Raw genomic sequence first — 19,751 nt, forward strand, 5'->3', positions numbered from 1 at the left:
TTAAAAACAAGATCTATCAGTTGATGTATTAAATATGAATTAGCGGCTGGTCATGGTGGCTCAAGCCTGTAACCCCAGCACCTTGGGAGGTTGAGGCAGGTGAATCACGAGGTCAGGAGTTCAAGACCAGCCTGGCTAAGATGGTGAAATGCCATCTCTACTAAAAATACAAAATTAGCTGGGCATGGTGGTGCATGCCTGTAATTCCAGTTACTTGGGAGGCTAAGGCAGGAGAATTGCTTGAATCCGGGAAGTAGAGGTACAGTGAGCCGAGATCATGCCACTGCACTCTGGCCTGGGTGACAAGAGCAAAACTCTGTCTCAAAAAAAAAAAAAAATGATGATATGAACTAGTGTTGAGCATAAATGATATTTTAAGATTTCTGTAACAACTGTAATGTGCCATGAACACATCTGTGATTTCTACTGGTGACAAAGTCACAGGTCCTGCTTCTGACTGGTTTGCTGCCTACATTCGTCACAGAAGGAAATGTTAAAATGCAGTTAGAGGTTAATGTACATCTTTTCCCAGACCAAGCTCATGGGATCTGCAGCATTCTGTCTATTGACCCTTGGGGGTCTGGGACCCCAGGCTAAGAATCCCTATGCTAAAAGCAGAATCTCAGCATGGAGCTGGGACCTGCTCCCACGATCCTGTCTTTTAGCCACATATTTTGTGCCAATCCCCCTAGCCAGGTACCCTGTGGGAATCAGGAGAGGTGTAGAAGGGTCATCTGTCTCCCAGGAGCCCCGCGGTCCGCCATACCCACCCACAGTACACATCTCTATGTGCTGTACAGGTCTTACCTACAGCAGGGAACGGCACAAACCTCTGGATGAGAAGGCGGGTGGCTGGGGTGAACTTGTTGGCTTTCTGAACCAGGACATTAAGGCCCACCTTGGAAAGAAAAAATAAGAACACAGAAAAAGTACATGAGGCTGCAGTGGCTTCTGGGAGGAGGGGCTGGACTGAAGGAAGACCAGAGAGTGGGGGATGTCATCTTTTCCCGCAACTGCACCTCACACACCTAATCCTCAGCATCACCTGAGGTTGGAGAGCTCCAGTGTGGCTATTTAAAGTACCACTGCCCAGTCATCCCAGGTAACCAGCCCATGAGAAAGAGGGAGAGAGGTAAAGCATCAGACACATACACACACATTTACACACTCACAGACACGCTGCCGAGGGGAAAAGGGATGGGATGGCGTGGCAGTTGCTGCTAGAAGGATATATACTCCATGAATAAATGTAAACATAGGAAGGCCTCATTCCCACCCCAGCCCTAAGCACCACCTTTCTGAAACCCCACAGTAGGCCCAAGTCTGGGCCCAGCCAGACCGTAAGGACTCAGGACAGAGAGACCCCCACACCTGCCCACAGGCTGCAGGACTAAGCAGCATAGCTGAGAGCAGGATGGAGGGTGAGAGAGACATCCTGGACTCGTTGTCATCACCTTCACTCCTGTTACCTGGCCCAGGATGCAGGTGCCTCACCGCAGCCCCTGCCTGCCTCATCACTCCAGTCCATCGAGTCCATCCCCTAGACCCTTTCATCTTTCTAAAGCACAGCCTTTCTCACGTCTGCCACATCAGGTCCTCTCTATGACCAACCTGCCTGAGAAGGTGTCAACTCCTTCGCACAGTGGCCTTGGCCTCCATAACCTCTTCCCCACTTCCCAAACCCCATGTTCAACCCCAAGAGTCCAGTTTGCTGTTCATCAGATGCTCCGTGAGCCTGGGATGCCTCCCTCCTCTACTCAGTCCACACCTGTTCTATCAGGCCCACCTCTGAGTTCCACCTCCAGTATCACTTACAGTGGGACCTTAAGCAGGTAAGTCATTTCATCTTTTTCTGCCTCAGTTTACCTATCTGTAAAAAGGGATGGTAATACCTACAATATCCGAGCGCTGGTATAAGAATGCATGTAAAGTGTTGGAAATCAGACTAGGAGTTGAGTTGAGAGGCCTCTGCTTCCCCAGACAGAGGCCAAAGCCAGCCCCTGCACTGTCTTTCCTGGCAAGCGGGGGAGGAGCTGTGGCAGGACTCCTGGCCTGATAAGCCGGGGCAGCCTGCTGTCAGCTCTGGCACACCTGGCGGCTCAGCAGGCCACCCTGTGCCCTCAGGCCTGGCTCTGGCTTTAATGTTATGGGTGGCTGGCAAAGACGCAGAGCCTTGGGAAGGCCTTCAGGGCTGCCAGGATCCTGCTGCTGTTGGGGCAGGATGCGGCAAGGCAGAAACAGCCCAGACCAAGCTGCAACTGTGAGACCCAGGAAGACAACAGCATCCTGTGGAGCCAGAGTGCTTCCTGGGAAACCCAGCCTGGGTTCTCAGGAACACAGCCTCCATCTTCAGTCTCAGGCTGATCCTCAGAGTCCAGTCCTTGTCCTCCCAGCTCGCTTGAGGGAAGGCTGGGAGGCAGGCAGGGGCATCACAGTGTGGACACACTTCAGTGGTATCGAGGGCAGGGCTGGGGAGCTGCCGGCTCACACTGGGCCCTGCTGCCCCCGCTACACGAATGGAATTCAAGTCCAGGAGCGAGTGACTAAGAAATGGTCTCCCTCACCCCCAAAAAAGTGCACTGAGAGAAAGCGTGGGAGGAGGCTGGAGGACACGCAGACGGGCAGTAGTGATAAAGAGGACGGGGGCCCGGCAGATGTCAGCGAGCACCTCCTACGTGAGGCCACTCAGCACATATTCACATGAAATACCTTAATGAGATCCCCACGACAAGGCTTTTGGATAGACCACGTTGGCCCTTTTTACAGATAGAGACAGGTCCAGAGAGGTTAAATAATTTTGCTCAAGGATAGACAGCTATTATGAGGCAAGTAAAGCTAGGATGTGAACACAGAGCCTGCTAGTTTCAGTGCTTTCCTCCTAAGCACGATGCTATCACTTTTCCATTGCCTTCCGCCTGAAGGAGGGAATCGTTCACGTCCACATGCCTTTTAATGGCACATCTGCATAGCAAGCACCTCCCTGATAACGGCCACCTTGGGCCAGGGGTCCAGAGGGTGGAAAATAGAAGGCAACTCCTGCAGGGAAGATAGGGCCTTGAACCACCTGTCCCTGGCAGCCGGAAGTCAGAAGATCTGGGTTCAAAATCCTGCATGCCAATTTGAGAGGATGCAGAAAGTGCTGGAAGAGGTGGGGAGCAAAAGCCATTCCCTTAAGGAAGTGAGAGCAGAGAGGCTGGGACCTTCCCCAGGACAGCCTCTTGGAGGTAGGCAGGGCTGCAGAGCAGCAGGAGGGAAAGGAGGAAAAGCAGCTGTCACATTTGCCTCCCTCTCTCGGAAGCCTTCCACCCACTGTTGGCCGTTCTTCCTGGCTAGGACTGGCATAGCCCAGAGTGAGCGACCCACCCTGTCTCCCCCATCCCAGGGTAGGGAGGAAGAACAAAGAGAAAACAATTTCCTTGTCCCAGGTTTCTGGCCCCTCCTTCCCTGAAGTTCACCAGGGTCTGCCAGCATGTATGAGTGACATTTAGTGGGGCACATATATGTTTCTGAGAGTATAACCAACATGCCTGAGCCCAAGAAAGGGGCTGGGGACCAGCAAAGTGGGGAGGAGACCTGGGCATGTATGTAACTGACTTCAAGAGGAGTCAGTGAGGTTACACTGCCCAATGGCAGGGAGGGCGTGGACACAGAGGAGGCAAATGGCCACTTACCCTTACCCCTTCCTGGGCCCCAGCCCAAGTCTTACCACCCCAGCACCTAGGACAGCCATAGCCTGAGAAGGAACCCAAGATGGCTGCAGACCAGGGGTCAGGAGCCCGTCTGTTCTGGTTCTTCAGGGCCCTTTGGTCTGGAACATTTGGTGGAGCCCGTTAAAATTAAAAAGCCAAGAGGCTGGTGGCTCTGAATGCCAGCTCGTTTTCCCTGGCACAGTGGGTCCTGTTTAAGGGAACCAGCTGGTATTAATGGCACACAGCTCATCACAAACAGCAGCTAGCAATCAGAAAAATCAGAGCTAATAATCGGGTTCAGGAAAGATAATGAGATGTGGAACAATGACTGCTGAGGGTCCCCAAGGTCTGTTTTAACAGCATCCAAATAAGCCACAATAGAAATTAACCAAATAGGAGCTCCATTTTGGTAGATGGGGAAAACAAACAGGGTGTGGATTCTGCGCAAGAGTTTCCCATATGGCCAGCAGACAGGAATTCTGGGAAAACCAAGCCTCAGGCCCCACAGGACATCAGCAGCATCCTGAAGGAGGCAATAGGCCTTCCTGACCACCTATCTCCAAGATCTGGCTACTGGGCCAGCGAATTTGCCATAAGCAGCTGAAAGAAGACAAGGGGAAAAGCGGGGGAAAGGCCAGCTTCATGACAGTCCCCATGGAGATGGGAACAGGGCCGACCCGCACGAGGAACTGTGGGTGGGGTGGGAGCTTCAGACACCAAATCTTTAGTGTCATGAGCTACGCAGCTGGTGGCTATAGCCATAAGTACCAAGGGCTTTCTGGGCCAACTGCAGGCCAGCAAAGAGACACTGGATGGGGCTGGAAGAATGCCTGCATCCCTCTCCCCCATCTGCGTCCCCACTCCAGCCTGAATATCCATCGCCTGGCAGATGCCTCTGTGTCCAAGGGCTCCAGGCGCTCCACCTTCTCACACCCCAAATGAAGGCTGTCTCGCTCTTCCTCACCCGCACCCCAGCCTCCTCGCCCATTCCCAGCTCTGCTTCTCATGCCAGAGACCTCAGAGCATTCCTGGGCAGGAGCCTCCCCAAGCCCATATGTAACCATGGCACCTTGGTGCATCTCCCGGATGTCATGAATGCAGCTGTTTGCTCTCCCTGCTCCCACTGCTCAGCACACAGCCTCTCTCCCTGGATGACTGTGTGCCACCTAACCAGGCTCCCTGCTTCCACTCTTGCCCCCAACCATCTACTCTCTACAGCAGTCACAGTGAAGTCTGAAAACTCAAGGAGACTTACTTAAAGCCTTCAGTGGCACTGGAAGAGCCACAGAGCCCTGCAGGACTCCTTGGGTTGCTTGCTTGCTTGCGAGGATCCGGCTACCTGCTATGAGGAGGTGCCTTGAGGGAGTGGGCCCAAGGTTCATGAGGCTCCTGAGGAAGGGGATGCTTAACTGAGCCCTGAAGGATGAGTAGGAGGCTAGGAAGGGAGCGGAGCTCAGCTGAGAATCAGAAGCATGAAATACAAGTTGTCCGCAGGGCACTCAGACGACAGTCTGCAGACTCTGCTGTACCAGTCATTATGAAGGTCCAAATGACCCTGAAGAATAATGGAGTAAGGGACATGCCTAAAAGGAGGGTCCCTCTTGGTGGTAGATAACAATGTAACCAAGGGTTAGGGGTTTGTATGGGCACTGTGAGCAAGGGTTGGGGAAGGTCAAGGAATCACTGAAGTACCAACAATATCCACCAGAGGGCGCACTTGGTAGACCGCATTGGTGGTCAAGTGGACCCAAGACCCTCCATGGAGGTCAACTATTCTCCAACCCCCAGCCAGCCTGTTGCTTGGCAATGGAGTCAGCAGGAAAGTGGCCAAGTAGCTGGGCAGACCTCTGCACAGGCTAAAACATCAGTTGCTCCAGCAGTGACCAAATGGCTTGTTTGCTGGCAATAGTGACCAACCCTGACCTCTAAAGCATGCCTCACAAGGGCTGGGGGCTGCCTGCTGGGAAACTGATTACATCAGACCCCTTCTACATAGGAGGGGGCAACAACTTGTCCTACCCAGAAAAGACAAAGAGCTGCTTTTAGTGTCTGACCCACACTGCCACAGTCACTGTCTGCAGGCTTCTGAACACTGCAGATTCTGCTACAGGGTCCATGCCATGGGCCCTCCAAACCCAAAGCCACGCCCTGAACCCAGCAAGACAATAGTCTGGTTCAGGATTCCCAGGTGCTGTCGCCCTGCTACCTTTCTCCAGCCTGGAGAAGAACAGAGGGCCTGGGATACACCCTCCACCACAGAGCCAGCCAGGCCCTGTCTTGCAGATGGCGGGGCATGCTCTGGGCCAGGGACAAACACATGCCACTGACTTGACTATGGCTAGAAAACACAAGCCCAGGAACAAAGTATGAAGGCGAGCAGAGGGTCGAACTCTGTTCCACCTAAAGAACCTATCAAAAAATGTCTTCCAGTCCCCACTGCTCTCAGAGTACCTGGGGAAGGACTTGTCTACCAGGCGGCATGGTAATAGCTTCTTCAACCTGGAAGCTGAGAACACCACTTGGCTTTTCTCACCTCCTTATGCCACAGGGGGAGCAGGAAGAAAAAGGGGTCTCTGTGTGTGATTAAGCCTGGGTAGGCCCTGTCACTTACTTCACCTCCATGCCTCAGTCTTCTTGTCTGTAAAATGAGGATGAACACTTAAACAATGCCTGGTGCACTGTAGGAAACTCCAGAAGTGCTAGCCATTCCAGTCTGACTATCCAGGGACATGGAGTTGTCAGTAAGCGATGGGAACTGGAAGGTGAACGGGTTCAGCCCAGCAATCCCCTGAAACCCTTCTTTCTATGCCAGTGTCTGGTAGTGAAGGTTAACAGTCACTGCATCCTACACAGAAAGGACCCCCCAGGGCCCAGAACCTTTGGGAATGGAGCTCAGCATTGCCCCAACAGGGAAAGACCTCAGAGAGCTAAGACCCAGCTGGAAGGGAAGGGTGTGAGGAATGGACATGCAGTGCCTGTGGCTCCCCCAGGTAGCTCCTGACTGGTCCACAGCACTTCATCCCTGAGTCTTCCTTTGCAGCCTCCCATCCACCCTCATCCAGGCCCCTCGTCCATGAGGGGGGACCCCACCCCTTCTCCTCCAGCCCACTTCTACCTGCACCCTCTGCAACAGCCAGTTCCCAGAGCCCAGGCAGGGCTCCAGGCGTGGCCTCCTTCCCCCTGAGCAAGGCACTCACAGCGCCTCTTGACTGGCCCTGATCCTCCTCCACTCTGGATCACCATCACTCCCTACCTGCTGGCCACCCTCCTGTTCTGTGCTTGGAGTTGGTCATGCTCTCCTGTGCATCCCTGAGTGTGCCGAGCCCTCTCTCTGGAACACCCACCCTGTCAGCCCCTGGCTCTCTCTACTCTGTCCTATGAATCAGCCCTGTGTGAAGTAGGGGCCCCTCCCCTGCTCCCACCACACACCTGGGGTCACCTACATCATAATTCTGATTATAGACAGAGTAGAGAGAGCCTAGCTTCCCCTCTCAGCGCCTTGAAAGACACACTAATCCCTGCAGCCCCCAGCGCCTGCAAAGTGCCAGCACATCACAGTCACCGGATGGGAGTCAACGGGTCTTGCCTCCTCTCACCCTCGTGTAGCCGGGGCTGGGGGAGGGCCGCCCACAGAAACACTTAACGCAAACTCTCAAACTAAAAAACAGTGAGGATTGAGAGAGGCTTCCTTTGTTAAAAGACAGCAAACTGTTAGATTTCAAAAATAACTTAAGACGGGATTTCTTTTTTATTCTCAAGCAAGCAGCCAGACATTGCCAAATCTATTTAGAAGGTTCACCAAGAGGCTGCTAATCCCACCCTGGTGGTCCAGCAACCAGCAGATTTCATTTGGGGGCATGCGAACTGGGGATCCCTGATCCCAGGGTTACTCGCCAAGGTCAGGGCTCCTCTGAGTGGGGGAGGGAGCTCTCAGGGCCCCTAGAAGAGGCTGGCCCCCACTCCCACTCACCCTCAGTCCCAAGGACCTGCTCACAGCCTGTCGGCCCCCATCCATGCCGCCTGACTGTAGGGAACTCGTTTTAATTAATGCCAGAGCTGGGCCAACCACTGGGGCCATGACACTTGTTTGCAGGTCATCTCCTCCTAACAGGCTCACCCTGGGAGGGGATTTGTCACTAATTGAAGCAGAGATCAGTTAATGAGGCTGTGGGACCTGGGGTTCCAGAGAACAAGGGAAAGGAAAATAAAATAAAGCCTCTTTCTTCAGAGGTTTTGTGATTTACACACACAAAAGAAAAGCAAGCAAGCTGCCGATTTTCCAAGTCAGAAACTCCACTCCATCTGCCGGAGTTAGACCCTCACTGTGTGAAGACGTCAGGCAGAGGGACGCTGCCACTGCTAGGACTCGCAGATCGGAAAGGAGAGGGGCCTCAAGGCCAGCAATCAATCAGCGGCCTAATTAAGAAGTATTTATGGGGCAGTGGCCTGTGCTCCTCTCCATAGGGGAGAAACCATGGTGCCTGTCCCTGGTTAACTTGTAATCCAGTGGGGATGGGGCTGAAACTGCACAACACTGAGGGGAAGGGGACACGGTGAAATTGAGTATGAGTGGGGAGGACAGAGTTTCCAGGACTTGTGCGGAGGGAGAGTGGTACAGGCTGGAGCGGTTGGGGAAAGCCTTTCAAGGGCTGCAGGAGCTCCTAGAGAGGTGAAAGGAGGGAGTCCCCAGCACAGGCACAGCCCCGAGTGAGGCCCAGCCCCTGCCCAGCTAGATTTCAGCTCTGGGAACTCCAGAGGGCTCCAAGTCCCCCAGTAACTCTGTCTTCAGAACTCATACCACACAAATCTGTGCTAGGTTTGCCTTGGCAAGTGTTGGGATGGAATGGCTGACGGTCCCTCAGTTGGGGCAGTGAGGACTGGACATACAGAGGGCTTGGGGCTCTCAGACAAAGTTTTTTGTGAGACAGGGTTTTGCTCTGTCGCCCAGGCTGCAGTGTAGTGGCACAATCATGGCTTACTGCAGTCTTGACCTTCCGGGCTCAAGCGATTCTCCCACCTCAGCCTTCTGGGTAGCTGGGACTACAGGTGTGCACCACCACGCCTGACTAATTTTTTTTGCATTTTTGGTAGAAATAGGATTTTGACGTGTTACCAGATAGGATTTTGCCATGTTACCCAGGCTGAGAAACTGAATTCTTGTTCTCCGTGCCCCAGGCCTGCAGAGTGAAGTCCAGCAGGACAGTGATCCTCTTCACTCATGCCTTTCCATTCAGGGCCACTCAGCATCCTTCCCTATGTGGCCTCCTCTTCCCACCTCACCCCTGAGTCTCAAAGAAGGGAAGGGGATTTTTGATCTGTTAAGCTAAGCCTACCATCAGCTTCTCTCATCACAAGGAACAAGGAGGAGGTGACAGAGCCCTTTCCCCTACTCAGGAGAGCCCTTGGCCTTCACCCAGCAAGTCCCCAAAATAAGGGACCCCCAGGTTATCAGAATCCCAGATGAAGTCTCCAGCTGGGCTGCAGGGCAAGTAGGGTGGCAGGTCAGCAGTCTCTTGGTGAGTCATCCGAATAGGTCTGCAATGTCTGGCTTCTTGCTTTTGTGAAGACATAAGGATTTAGGGAAGAGATTTTGGGCATGAGATGGGATATCCCACTTCACAGCTATTTGGAGATGACTTGGTCTATGTGGGAGTGAAATAAATGAGGCCATTTCAGGACAACCCCAAATCCCTCCTTTAGAAGAATGGTGAATTAAACTGTAGTATATGGTACAATGGGTGAACAGTTATTATACAGTATTTACTCAATGGCACTGGAAAGATGAGGAAAGTAGGTTTTACCAAGGTTATTATATATGAATTCTTCATTATATGTGAATGTTTTCTTTTTCATTAGAGATAAGGTCTTGCTATGCTGCCCAACTTGGCCATATGTGATCCTTCCATCTCAGTCTCCTGGGTAGCTGGGAATACAGGGGCACACCATCTTGCCCAGCTGAATGATTTTTTTCTAATTTTTTTCAATTTTTATTATTTATTTATTATCTTTTTTGGTGGGGAGATGGAGTGCAGTGGCATGATCTTGGCTCAGTGCAACCTCTGCCTCCCGGGTTCTAGCAATTCTCCTGGGTTGAGTAGCTAGAATTATAGGTGCCTATCAAGATGTCGACTAATTTTTGTATTTTTTTAGTAGAGATGGGGTTTCCTCATCTTGGCCAGGCTAGTCTTGACCTCCTGACCCATGTGATCCGCCTGCCTCAGCCTCCCAAAGTGTTGGGATTATAGGCATGAGCCACTGCACCCAGCCTTTTGTTTTTTTAAATGGGGTCTTGCTGTGTTGCCCTTGTTGAAGTGCAGAGGCTGTTCATAGGTGCAATTATAGCACACTACAGACTCCAACACCTGGGCTCAAGTGATCCTCCCACCTCAGCCTCCGAAGTAGCTGGGACTACAGGCGTGCCCCACTGTGCTCAGCTATGTGAATGTTGTTTGGTTTTCATTTTCTAATTATTTTTTCTTACCAGTTACATTAATTTATTGTGTAATGAATGAAATGACAGAGTTGTGAAGGGATCCTTCACCCACTAGAGTCGGCTATAGAAGGCCAGCCCAATGGGGATCCAGAGAGAGCCAGATGTAGGCACAGAAGTGGGCTCAGGGAGGGACAAGCGTGAAGAAGGCCCTGGCAGCTTGAGCGTCTACTCTGGCTCTGACCCAGGCCCCTGACTGTGTCACTTGCCCTCTGACCTCCTCTGGGAAGCAGGGAGTCACACCCACTCTACACTCACGCTCGGTCTCTGAATCTCCCCTAATGAGGCTCTGGCCTCAAAGTACTATGGAGATTCAGAGTGAGCCTAACGCCCCTGTCTTCAGCACTGAAAGGTCTTCAGGAAAGGATGGACGTGTGACACCAGTAAGGCCACAAAGAGGGAACAGCAGTGTCCTGGCAGCTCAGCAAGAGTTCAGGGGAGTGGGCATGTGGGCCAGCCTTGCAGGGTCATTCCTGTGTGTCCCCCGCCCCAGCCACGTTACTGAGAATGAGGAGCGGCTCTTCCAAGCAGAGTGCTGGGCAACTGTAGCCCCACTCAAGGAAGATGTCCTGCCTTGGTGCCCCTGGGCACCACCTCACCTCCTCATCTGCTCTCCAAAACAGGGAGCGCCAGGTTGTGCTCTGTCTACTGGAGCCTCTTCTTGGCCTGGAAAGCCTGTCCTGACAGCCCACCCAGAAACCTGTCTCCCACATCCTTGCCTGGCCTGGCCCTCAGAGAAGCATCCACGTGCAATGCTGAGTGCGGTGGCCCCATAGCAGCAGAGCCAAGAAGGAGCAGGGGAGGGAGTACTCACAGCAATGGAGACGGCACTGATGACGGCTCCCAGGTAGCCCTGGATGAACTTGGATGCAGGTGAAGGCTGTAAAACAGAGGCAGAATTTCAGGCCTGCTGGGTGCCCAAAGCTCCCATACTCCCCCTTGTAAGCTGTACCAGCCAGCAAGAAGCATCCTGCCCACCAGCCTGGAAGGTAGGTGAAAAAAGGTCCCACAGAACCACAAGGAATTGGGCCACCCTCATCTCAGTTCCCAATGTAGAAATATAAAGCGCTATTATCCAGGGAGATGCTGAAGGGCCTACTTTACTTCTGCTCTATTGTAGAAAGGTCACTGGCAGATAGTGCTAGCGGGAGGTACAGAACAGCAAGGCCAACATGAACCACTGATGGCTGGGGCAAGAAGTCATCAGTTTAGAGGCTAAATGTTGCAAGAGGGCTGTTTGGCACCTGGAGGGCTTTCTAGGTGGAAATGCCAGGGTCAAGGCTCTCATAGGCCTGGTCAGCCCATGGAACAACTGGGCTCCCATGTCAACAGAAAACAGCTGCCCAATATTGCTACAGAAAAATATATCCCAAGTTCCAACACAGACAATTAAGAAAAAGCTAAGGAACTTGTCCTGTGCTACAATTGCAGGTTTAGAGATGTTTGGTTTAAGATAAATGGGAGTCATCCAAGCAGAGATGTCCATATATGAAGCCTATGAGAGAGACCTGGGGTGGAGGTTTAGACATCAGGGGTACTCAGAGTATCAGGCCTCTCAATTCCTATGGCCCAGGCCAGCTCCTAACTCCCCTCCTCTCCCCCAAGGTTAGCAAATGTTAAGACTCTCCTCTACCCCCAAACCAACCGGCTCCCAAAGGGGACCTAGATGCATCCTGCCTTTTTTGCCTTTGAACTGAAGTGGGGGAGATGTGGCCTTGCCAGCAAAGCAGGGGCCCAGCAGCCCTTCCTGGACAGCAGAAGGGTGACTAGGCCTCCACCACAAGCTCTCCAAGGAGTGCAGGAGACTTTGGGGAGGAGGTACCAGCCCTGGATCCTCCCCACTCAGGAGCAGCTCTTCAGCTTGTGGCCAGTAGTCAGGAGCTAGGGACACAGGCAGTTTCCAGAAAGCTTGGAGGAAGCTTTAGGGAATTTGGCCCCCAAGTAACTGATATCATCATGATCCAAAACCCATGAGTAAGAGCTATCAAATAATCCAAAAGCCAGTGGAACTCATCCCTTGCACTGCTCCCATTTAATGGGCCTTCTTAACTTCATGTAAACAGCCCCTCCCGAGAGGACTCCTAGCCCAGAGACTCCAGCTGACCTCAGCCTAGTACTGTCTGAGTCAGCCAATCAACCTGAAGGGTTGGCATTTTAAATAAGATATCTGGAGGAGGGCAATGCTTAACCAAGAGGCAGCCACGGATGGTGACATGTCATGCTGTAGGGAGGCTGACTGGGCCTTCCCATCCTGAACCCCACTACTGGGCAGAGGGCAGTGATGCTTACCTTGGTAGCATTGCGGTTTGCATAGTTGACACAGGCATTGTGGCTCTGGTTCAGCCACTGAAAGGCAATGATGAGAGAAGTCAGGGAAGGAGTGGTCACCTCCTAAGAAGCCAGACCCGGACCCCAGGAGGCCACACATCCCCAGAAAGGCAAAGCATGCAGTCTCCAGCTCACATGGTGCCGCCCATGCTGCTGGTTAGCATGGCCCACCATCCTGGTTTGCCCAGGACTGTGCTGGTGTTAGCACTGGAAGCCCTGCATCTTGGGAAGCCTCTCAGTTCCTGGATGAGGTCCTGTGCACCCCAGCCGTCCACCTGATACCGAGACAGTTAACTCTCCTGGAATGATGGCATTCACTGTCCCCACACACCACACTGCCTTTGTCACACCATCTTTATTATATGACTTGCTGGACAAAAGGTGGCCTAGAATGACTGACAGTCCTGCACTTCTTTCAATAATCTCTCAGTCCAGTGTCCTGCACTTCCAGTTCCCAGACACAGAGGCTGTCAGGAGTTTTGTTCAGGGGAAGACTGACATTTTCTCCTAGAAGACCGAGAGGCTTTTCTCCTGCCCCTCTTTCTCTGCACACACAAACACAGAGACATCCTTAACTATTTTCATGGAGTCACACCTCAGACTTGTCTCCAAGGGCAGGGACCAGGGTTTGTGATACACTTCACAACCTCAGGTTAGCCGTGGATTTATCTTCCTCTGTCGATGTGGGGGAGGCTGATGTCAAAATGAGGCTCTGGGCCTCAGGGTCACTGGCCTTCAGAGAAGCAGCCAAGGGGCAGAGTGGGGGCAAGCCAGCATGTTCCAGGCAGGGACATGCAGCCCTCATCACCTATGTCCAGAGGTTAGAGTGACACACGGTGGCTTGAGACATGGTGGGCTGCTGGAGACCTGCTCAGCAGGGCCAAAGTCCTAGTTTTCCTTCAGTGGGTTCCGGGCTAGGGGAGGTGTGGAGGTGGACTGACCCTGTGTGGGGTCTGGATGGGGCAGGAGACACCAGGACAGGGAGTTCTTAACGAGCACATGTGTGGGCCCTTCCTTCAGGAGCCCTGTTTGCTGGGAGACTGTTACCTGCCAGAAAATAGTGGATGCCAGTGTCTGGTTGGGCAAGAGAAGACCGACTACCTATGAGCGAGAGAGAAGAAATGCTGAAAAAGGCAAAAGAAACATCCTATGCTTTCGCAAAGAAAAAATATACTGCCGCAAACGAGTGAGCTGGATCTGTACAAACTGATGTGGTATGCTGTATACACACAAACTGAGGCCCACTGAGGGAGAGGGTGTGCCATGGGAAAAAATCAAGTTGCAGAATTATATTATAGCATAATCTTATTTATTTAAAGAAAAATCATCTTTTTTTTGGTATAACCATATACACAAATGCATGCATACACACACATCTCTAAGCATGAAAAAATCTGTAGCATGGATCTCTCTGGAGGCTGGGTTACAGGCTACTTTTGCACAAACAAATATTTCTGTATTTTTTTTAACAACAGACATGCTGCATTATTTCCACAATTGGGGGCAATAAAAACAAGCAAACAAAAGGAGTTCCTTCATTTCCACTCAGGTTACCTGACTCCTTCTCACCCTAGCCATCCCATAAGATTTTTGTGAAAATTAAACAAAAATAATTTCAAAGGTCTTAAGTGCTTTGCAAATACAAGTTGGGGGAATTTGTATGCTATCTGTAAATTTCCATAAAGCAAAAACCTATATCATGTTTAAGTGACTGAATGAAACATAGATTTCTAATATTTGTTGAATGTGTAAAGGAATGAATGAAGAAATAAACAAATATACACATATGGCTAAAGTATGGAAACACAGGTGTGGATCCATTATTCCCAAAGCCCAAATATCACCTAAGACCTAGACTTGCTGACTGTTTTTTTGGTTTAAGTCAAGATGAACGGTCTGATTTTGACACTGGCCAAGGCTTGGACTTCAGGGATCCACATGTATCTCTCCAGTTTACCTTTTGACTGTTTGTAGGCAAAATAACATCTACCAAGTCCCACTGCATATGGCAAAAATGTGCACAACCACCCACATGTTGACTTATTTATTATTCCGATAGATAAAATGGCTCTTTGGCAAGAATTTCTGTAAGGAACAAGCATAAACACTCAATAATATGAGTAAATCAAATTCTAGACATCCCCAGCAGCATTAGTAAATCATGTTTTAAACATCAAAATGTTTTAAAACAGCGAACACACACATAATCTATATTTATTGGCTCATATCAGTTTGAATAAAATTATATAATATAAAGCTATTTCATAGCTCCAATGAGGAATTATGAGATTTTCTCCCCAGAATGAGGTCCCAACTTGATCTTTTTTTCCTTTGCAGTGGCAGCTCAGGGAACTAGAGTGGGAATAAGGGGAACTTGGATCTTAGACTCAGCTCGGTCCTTGTGTGATCTCTGGCAGAGGATGAAAACCCTTGGGGCTCTAACTTTCTTACCTATGAAAGTGAAGGAATTGACCTCAGTCTAAAATTCGACTCCCAGATTTTGGGTAGTAGGTGCAAAATCAACAGAGACAGTTTCATTGTCTGTAATGGGAACCCATCTGCGAAGGAGTATCCCAGGAAACAAAGGACCTCCTCCTAGCTGGGGGCCCACTTAGAGGCCAGACCAGAGGGAGGACGCTGAGCCTTAGAGGCCAGACCAGAGGGAGGACAGGGACAGGGCGGAGGGATGGGTGAAGGAGAATGTGCTTGTATGTGTAGTGTATGCAGGTCTCACTTGCCTCCTACCACCGGAGGAAGTTAATAAGGCTGTTCACTGTTTGGAGCCCAGCACGTCATCCCCTGATCTGGAATCTACTGAACATGGTATCTTATGGACTACACTGTCTTCTCCCCTGAATCACTACTTACCCCTGGAACTGTGCTTGGACCACCAAGAATGTCATAAAATACAGCCCAATGGGACTCACTGCATTTATCAGACGACTGCTGTCCAGGACACTGCCCACAACACCACAGGGTTCCCTTTACAATCCTCTCAGGGGAAAGATTTTCCAGTCTTAGAGTCAGAAACTGCATCTGAGTAACTGGTGTGCCTTGCAGACACTGGGCCATTTAACTGAGTCTCTCTGCACCATCAAGAAGTTAAGGCCAGCTCTCCATGGCCATATCTGCCAAGTGTACGTACAGACCCACACTGCTAGATTCTGTGCCCAAACCTCACTCTGGCTTCATTTTATCTTCCCTTTCCTAACCTTCCCTTTATCTCATTTTCATCTTCACTTGATTTATCTTTAGTGGCATGCATTTTTAAAAGGGACATCAAGTTTTTTCCAGAACAAACTGGAGGTCTAAACTAAACTAGTATCCAGGCTATGTAACACACACACACACACACACAGCCCATGGCTCTGTGACCAGCGAGCTTTTTACTTTGTTGGACAACCCCCACCTCCTATCCCAACCTCCTGCCCTAACATGGGTGTGGGGTCCATGCTGGCACCCCTAACTGTTATAAATATCCTCATTCTTTGTTAAAGAGATGGACTGACTGACTGATTTGGCCAAGCATTTCACTTACCATAATCCTCATACTAACCCTGGGGATCAAAGCAGAGATTACTTTTGATATTTTGCAAATGGGACAACTGAGGCTTAAGAGAAATCCAGCAATCTGTCCATGGCTTCATTGCAAGCTAGAGAATCAGGTCTCCTGGTTCCTGGCTTGGGGGTCCTGACTGATTTTAAGGTGTTCCTTTTCCAGCTCATCCCCCTGAACAGAGAGAGAGAGGGGATCCAGTCAGCACTCCACATCCATTTACGGGGAGCTTCTTCTGTGTACCAAGTTATTTGCTGTTCCCAATGGAGAACGCCAGAGAAGAGGAATGTGAGCATATACACACACACACACTCCTTAACCACAATAAAAACAAAAACCAGACAAGAAAATGTAGAACATCCTTTATAACACCTAGGCTTGAAAATGACAAGATGATTTAATGAGGTATTTGGGTGTGGGTAAAGTTGATAAATTTTAACATTCAAACAGGAGTTCAGGAAGAAAGGGGTGAGTGTGTCCCGGCTAATGAAGGCGGAGGTAGGAGTGAGTTGAGGGGGTGCAGACACAGGAGCAGGGACAGCTGAGACAGCGGAGAGACTGGTCTGACTGCAGAGGAGGTTTGGGAGCCCAGAAGAGAGTCTGGAGAGGCTGAGGTTAGAAGACAGGGAGCACTGAGCTGCACCGGCCAAACGGAGCCTTAGGGGGCCATGTTAGGCTGAGGCAGGGAAGCAGGGATCCTGCCCTCCAGGTCCTTACAGTCAGGAGGGGACCAAAAGCACGAGGATGCCAGCCCCATTCCCTATTAGGCAAAATGCAGCACCATCTGCACAATCCCAGGAGCAAGAGCAGATATTTTATAACTTCCTTTTTTCTTTTTAAGTCTAAATTAAAAATAAATGTTCCCTTCAGCTCTCAGATGTATATCTCTGGTGCAACCTGCCCACATTCTCTCCCGCTGCCCTTTCCAGAACATGGCAGGGGAAAGGAAGAAAGATGGATAGAGAGAGGGAGCCAGTCCACCCAGCTTCAATGCCAGTGGATTGCACCTCTTCCAAGAGGGAAACGATTCAGGCGTGGCCACGCAGACGGGTGGAGAGCGCCCAGAATGTGGCTGGTACCAAGGAAAGTGGAAGGAGAGGGAAACAGGAGCCAACAGCTAGGATTTCTAGCCCAGCCTCCACCCTATCTTGCTGCAGGACCTTGGCCAAATCGCACATCCTATCTCTGCTCCCATTTATAGTTCGTAACATGGCTGAAGTCTTCTCTGCTGCTCCAGCCCCCTGGCAGCTGAGCCCTCTGCACATCTGTCTGTACTTTTGCTGTTCCCCTTCCCCTTGGGTGTTACACCATGGACCTAGTGATTAACGCTCAGGCTCTGGTCGTCAAATGCTGGTGCCAGCATTTACCAGCTGTGTGACCACAGGCAAGTCACACAAGATCTTTGTGCCTGTTTCTTCACCTGTCAAGTGGAGGACAATCCCAGTACCTCTCAGGATGGTTATGAGGAAGTAAGATGTGGAAGGAATTGGGCTCAGTGTGTGGCCTGCAGCAAGCGCTCCCTGGATGCCAGTTGCTAGTGTCATTCCTCTTCTCCCATGTAGTTCTTTCCTGGCCTTTGCTGGTTTCTTTCTCTGAGCTCTGCAGTCAGCATTACACCACCGAACATCGTCTCATCTCCATTTTGTCTTGGAACACAAGTCTTAACCCTCAGGGAACAGAGCTCCAGAAGGTAAAATTGGGGCTTTTTCCCTGTTCTCCTGATGCCCCCCCATGGCATTCAGCACAAAGCTTGGCCCAAATTCAGGTATGGAGAACACTGCTAGTCATTAAATAATTCTTGGCCAGGGAAAGATCCCTGCTGGACTGGGACAATCCACTCCTGATTCCTTTTATTAAGTCCTAATTGCAGGGGGGTGGGGTGGGAAATTGAGTCTTTGGTCCAGATTATTTCCCACTCCCTGCATCCATACCCTTGCCACAGCCTCATCCCAGGAGGAATTTATTTCCCGACTTTTTGGCTCCACTTGGCCATATGACTTGCTCTGGCCGACGGCATGTGGGAGGACGTGGCAGTGTGTCAGTTCTGAGTCCTGCCTCAGAGGCCTCATGCCTTCCTGCTTACCCTCCTGGGCATCTAACATTGCTACAAGAAGACATCCCTGACAAATCTCTGGTCCAAGGAGGAGGAGAAACAGGAGGGCACAGTCCATCCCAGGTCAGGTCACCTTCAGCTGACCAAAGTGAGACGCAGAACTGCCTCAGTCAAGCTTTGTCTAGACCAGCAAACCCCAGTCAACTGCAGATCCCTAAGAATGAATGCTCACAGGGCCAGGCACAGTGACTCACACCTGCAATCCCAGCACTTTGGAAGTCCGAGGCAGGATGACCTGAGGTCAGGTGTTCGAGACCAGCTGGGTCAACATAGCGAAACCCCATCTCTAGTAAAAATGCAAAAAATAGTTGAGGGTGGTGGCGGATGACTGTAATCCTACCTATTTGGGAGGCTGAGGCAAAAGAATTGCTTAAACCCAGGAGGTGGAGGTTGCAGTGAGCCGAGATTGCACCATTGCACTCTACCCTGGGCAACAGAGCCCACAGAGCGAGGCTATCTCAAAAAAAAAAAAAAAAAAAGAATGAATGAATGTTCATGGATGCCAATGAAGTGTTGTGGACATTTTCTACATCGCACTGTGGTAGCAAGAGCTAGCAAATACATAACTTACTACATATGAAGAGTGACTATACTGTCCTTTTTAATACAAAATTCTGTACCATTATGAATATGCCTTGAATTAAGTCTTCACTAGGGATGTTGGTTCCTAAGCAGCCTTGCTTATCAAACCCACCCAACCTAGGGGCCATCAGCCCAACTCTGGGGCTGCCTTAACACGCCCAGGAAGAGGGGCAGTTTGTGTTTGAGCCTTGTCTCCAGACAGAGTAAGGAATGGGGCCAATGGCACCCATATGGTAACTTGCTACAAGAAAAATCACATCTTCACTTTGGACCTCCTCCTTGAGTATTTTAACTGCTGCAGAAAGATGAGGTCTCAATCTGGGAGAGAGGTACCCCCAAATATCTCAATCTGCTTGAACAGAAGTGGGACATGAACAGTTGAAGATAAAGGCAGGAAGGGTAAGGCCACTACCACAGTTCTGTGTTTCACGATATCAGGACTCAGAACTGAGCAAGCCCCCACCCCCTTGGCCACCTCCCATACAAAACTGACTCAAACTACAGGAGAAGGGTTTTTTAAAAAAAAAAAAAAAAAAAGCGCCGGAAATCTGGAGAGGAAATGGGGTATGCGTCAAAACAATTGGGCGGTAAAGCTGAAGCCAGGGAAAGACTACAGGGTACAGACTGTCTCGTTCGCCAAAATAATGGTGGAAATAAACCCTCTCACCCTTCACCCCACCTCTATTTGGCTAATCCCTCCTTCCTTATCCTTCAGGTTTTAGCTTAGGCATCACTTCCTCCAGGAAGTCTCCTCTGACCCTCACAGTGAGGTTCGGTCCATCACTCGCTCCCCGGCACCCTGCGTGCCTTCTCTGCACCATTCATCTCAGCAGGAAAAAGCTGTGGAAAGTCTGTCTTCCTCGAGAGCTTCCATAAGCTTCAGGGAAATGAGGCCCCTCAACGCTGCCTCCCGCATACCCAGGAGCCCTCACAGGTAGACCAAGTGTCTTTACATTTCATCCCTTTCTGCCACACTGACTCGCTCAACTCCAA

General features: G+C 50.7%; 1 protein-coding gene across 9 annotated transcripts in view; it reads right to left on the reverse strand.

Annotated features, from left to right (window-relative positions):
• The window catches only part of SFXN5 (sideroflexin 5), a 128,615-nt gene that overhangs the window by 46,408 nt on the left and 62,456 nt on the right, over window positions 1-19,751 (reverse strand). For all 9 annotated transcript variants that reach the window (XM_054245301.2, XM_035272285.3, XM_035272286.3 and 6 more), the window contains exons 7-10: window positions 13,555-13,608; window positions 12,469-12,525; window positions 10,994-11,059; window positions 808-898 (exon numbers count right to left, since the gene is read on the reverse strand). In XM_054245301.2, the coding sequence (XP_054101276.1) occupies window positions 808-898; window positions 10,994-11,059; window positions 12,469-12,525; window positions 13,555-13,608 (268 nt within the window). The remainder of the gene's footprint in view (window positions 1-807; window positions 899-10,993; window positions 11,060-12,468; window positions 12,526-13,554; window positions 13,609-19,751) is intronic.

Source organism: Callithrix jacchus, chromosome 14 (genome assembly GCF_049354715.1).
Source record: "Callithrix jacchus isolate 240 chromosome 14, calJac240_pri, whole genome shotgun sequence".
In the NCBI taxonomy this organism is placed as follows: Eukaryota; Metazoa; Chordata; class Mammalia; order Primates; family Cebidae; genus Callithrix; species Callithrix jacchus.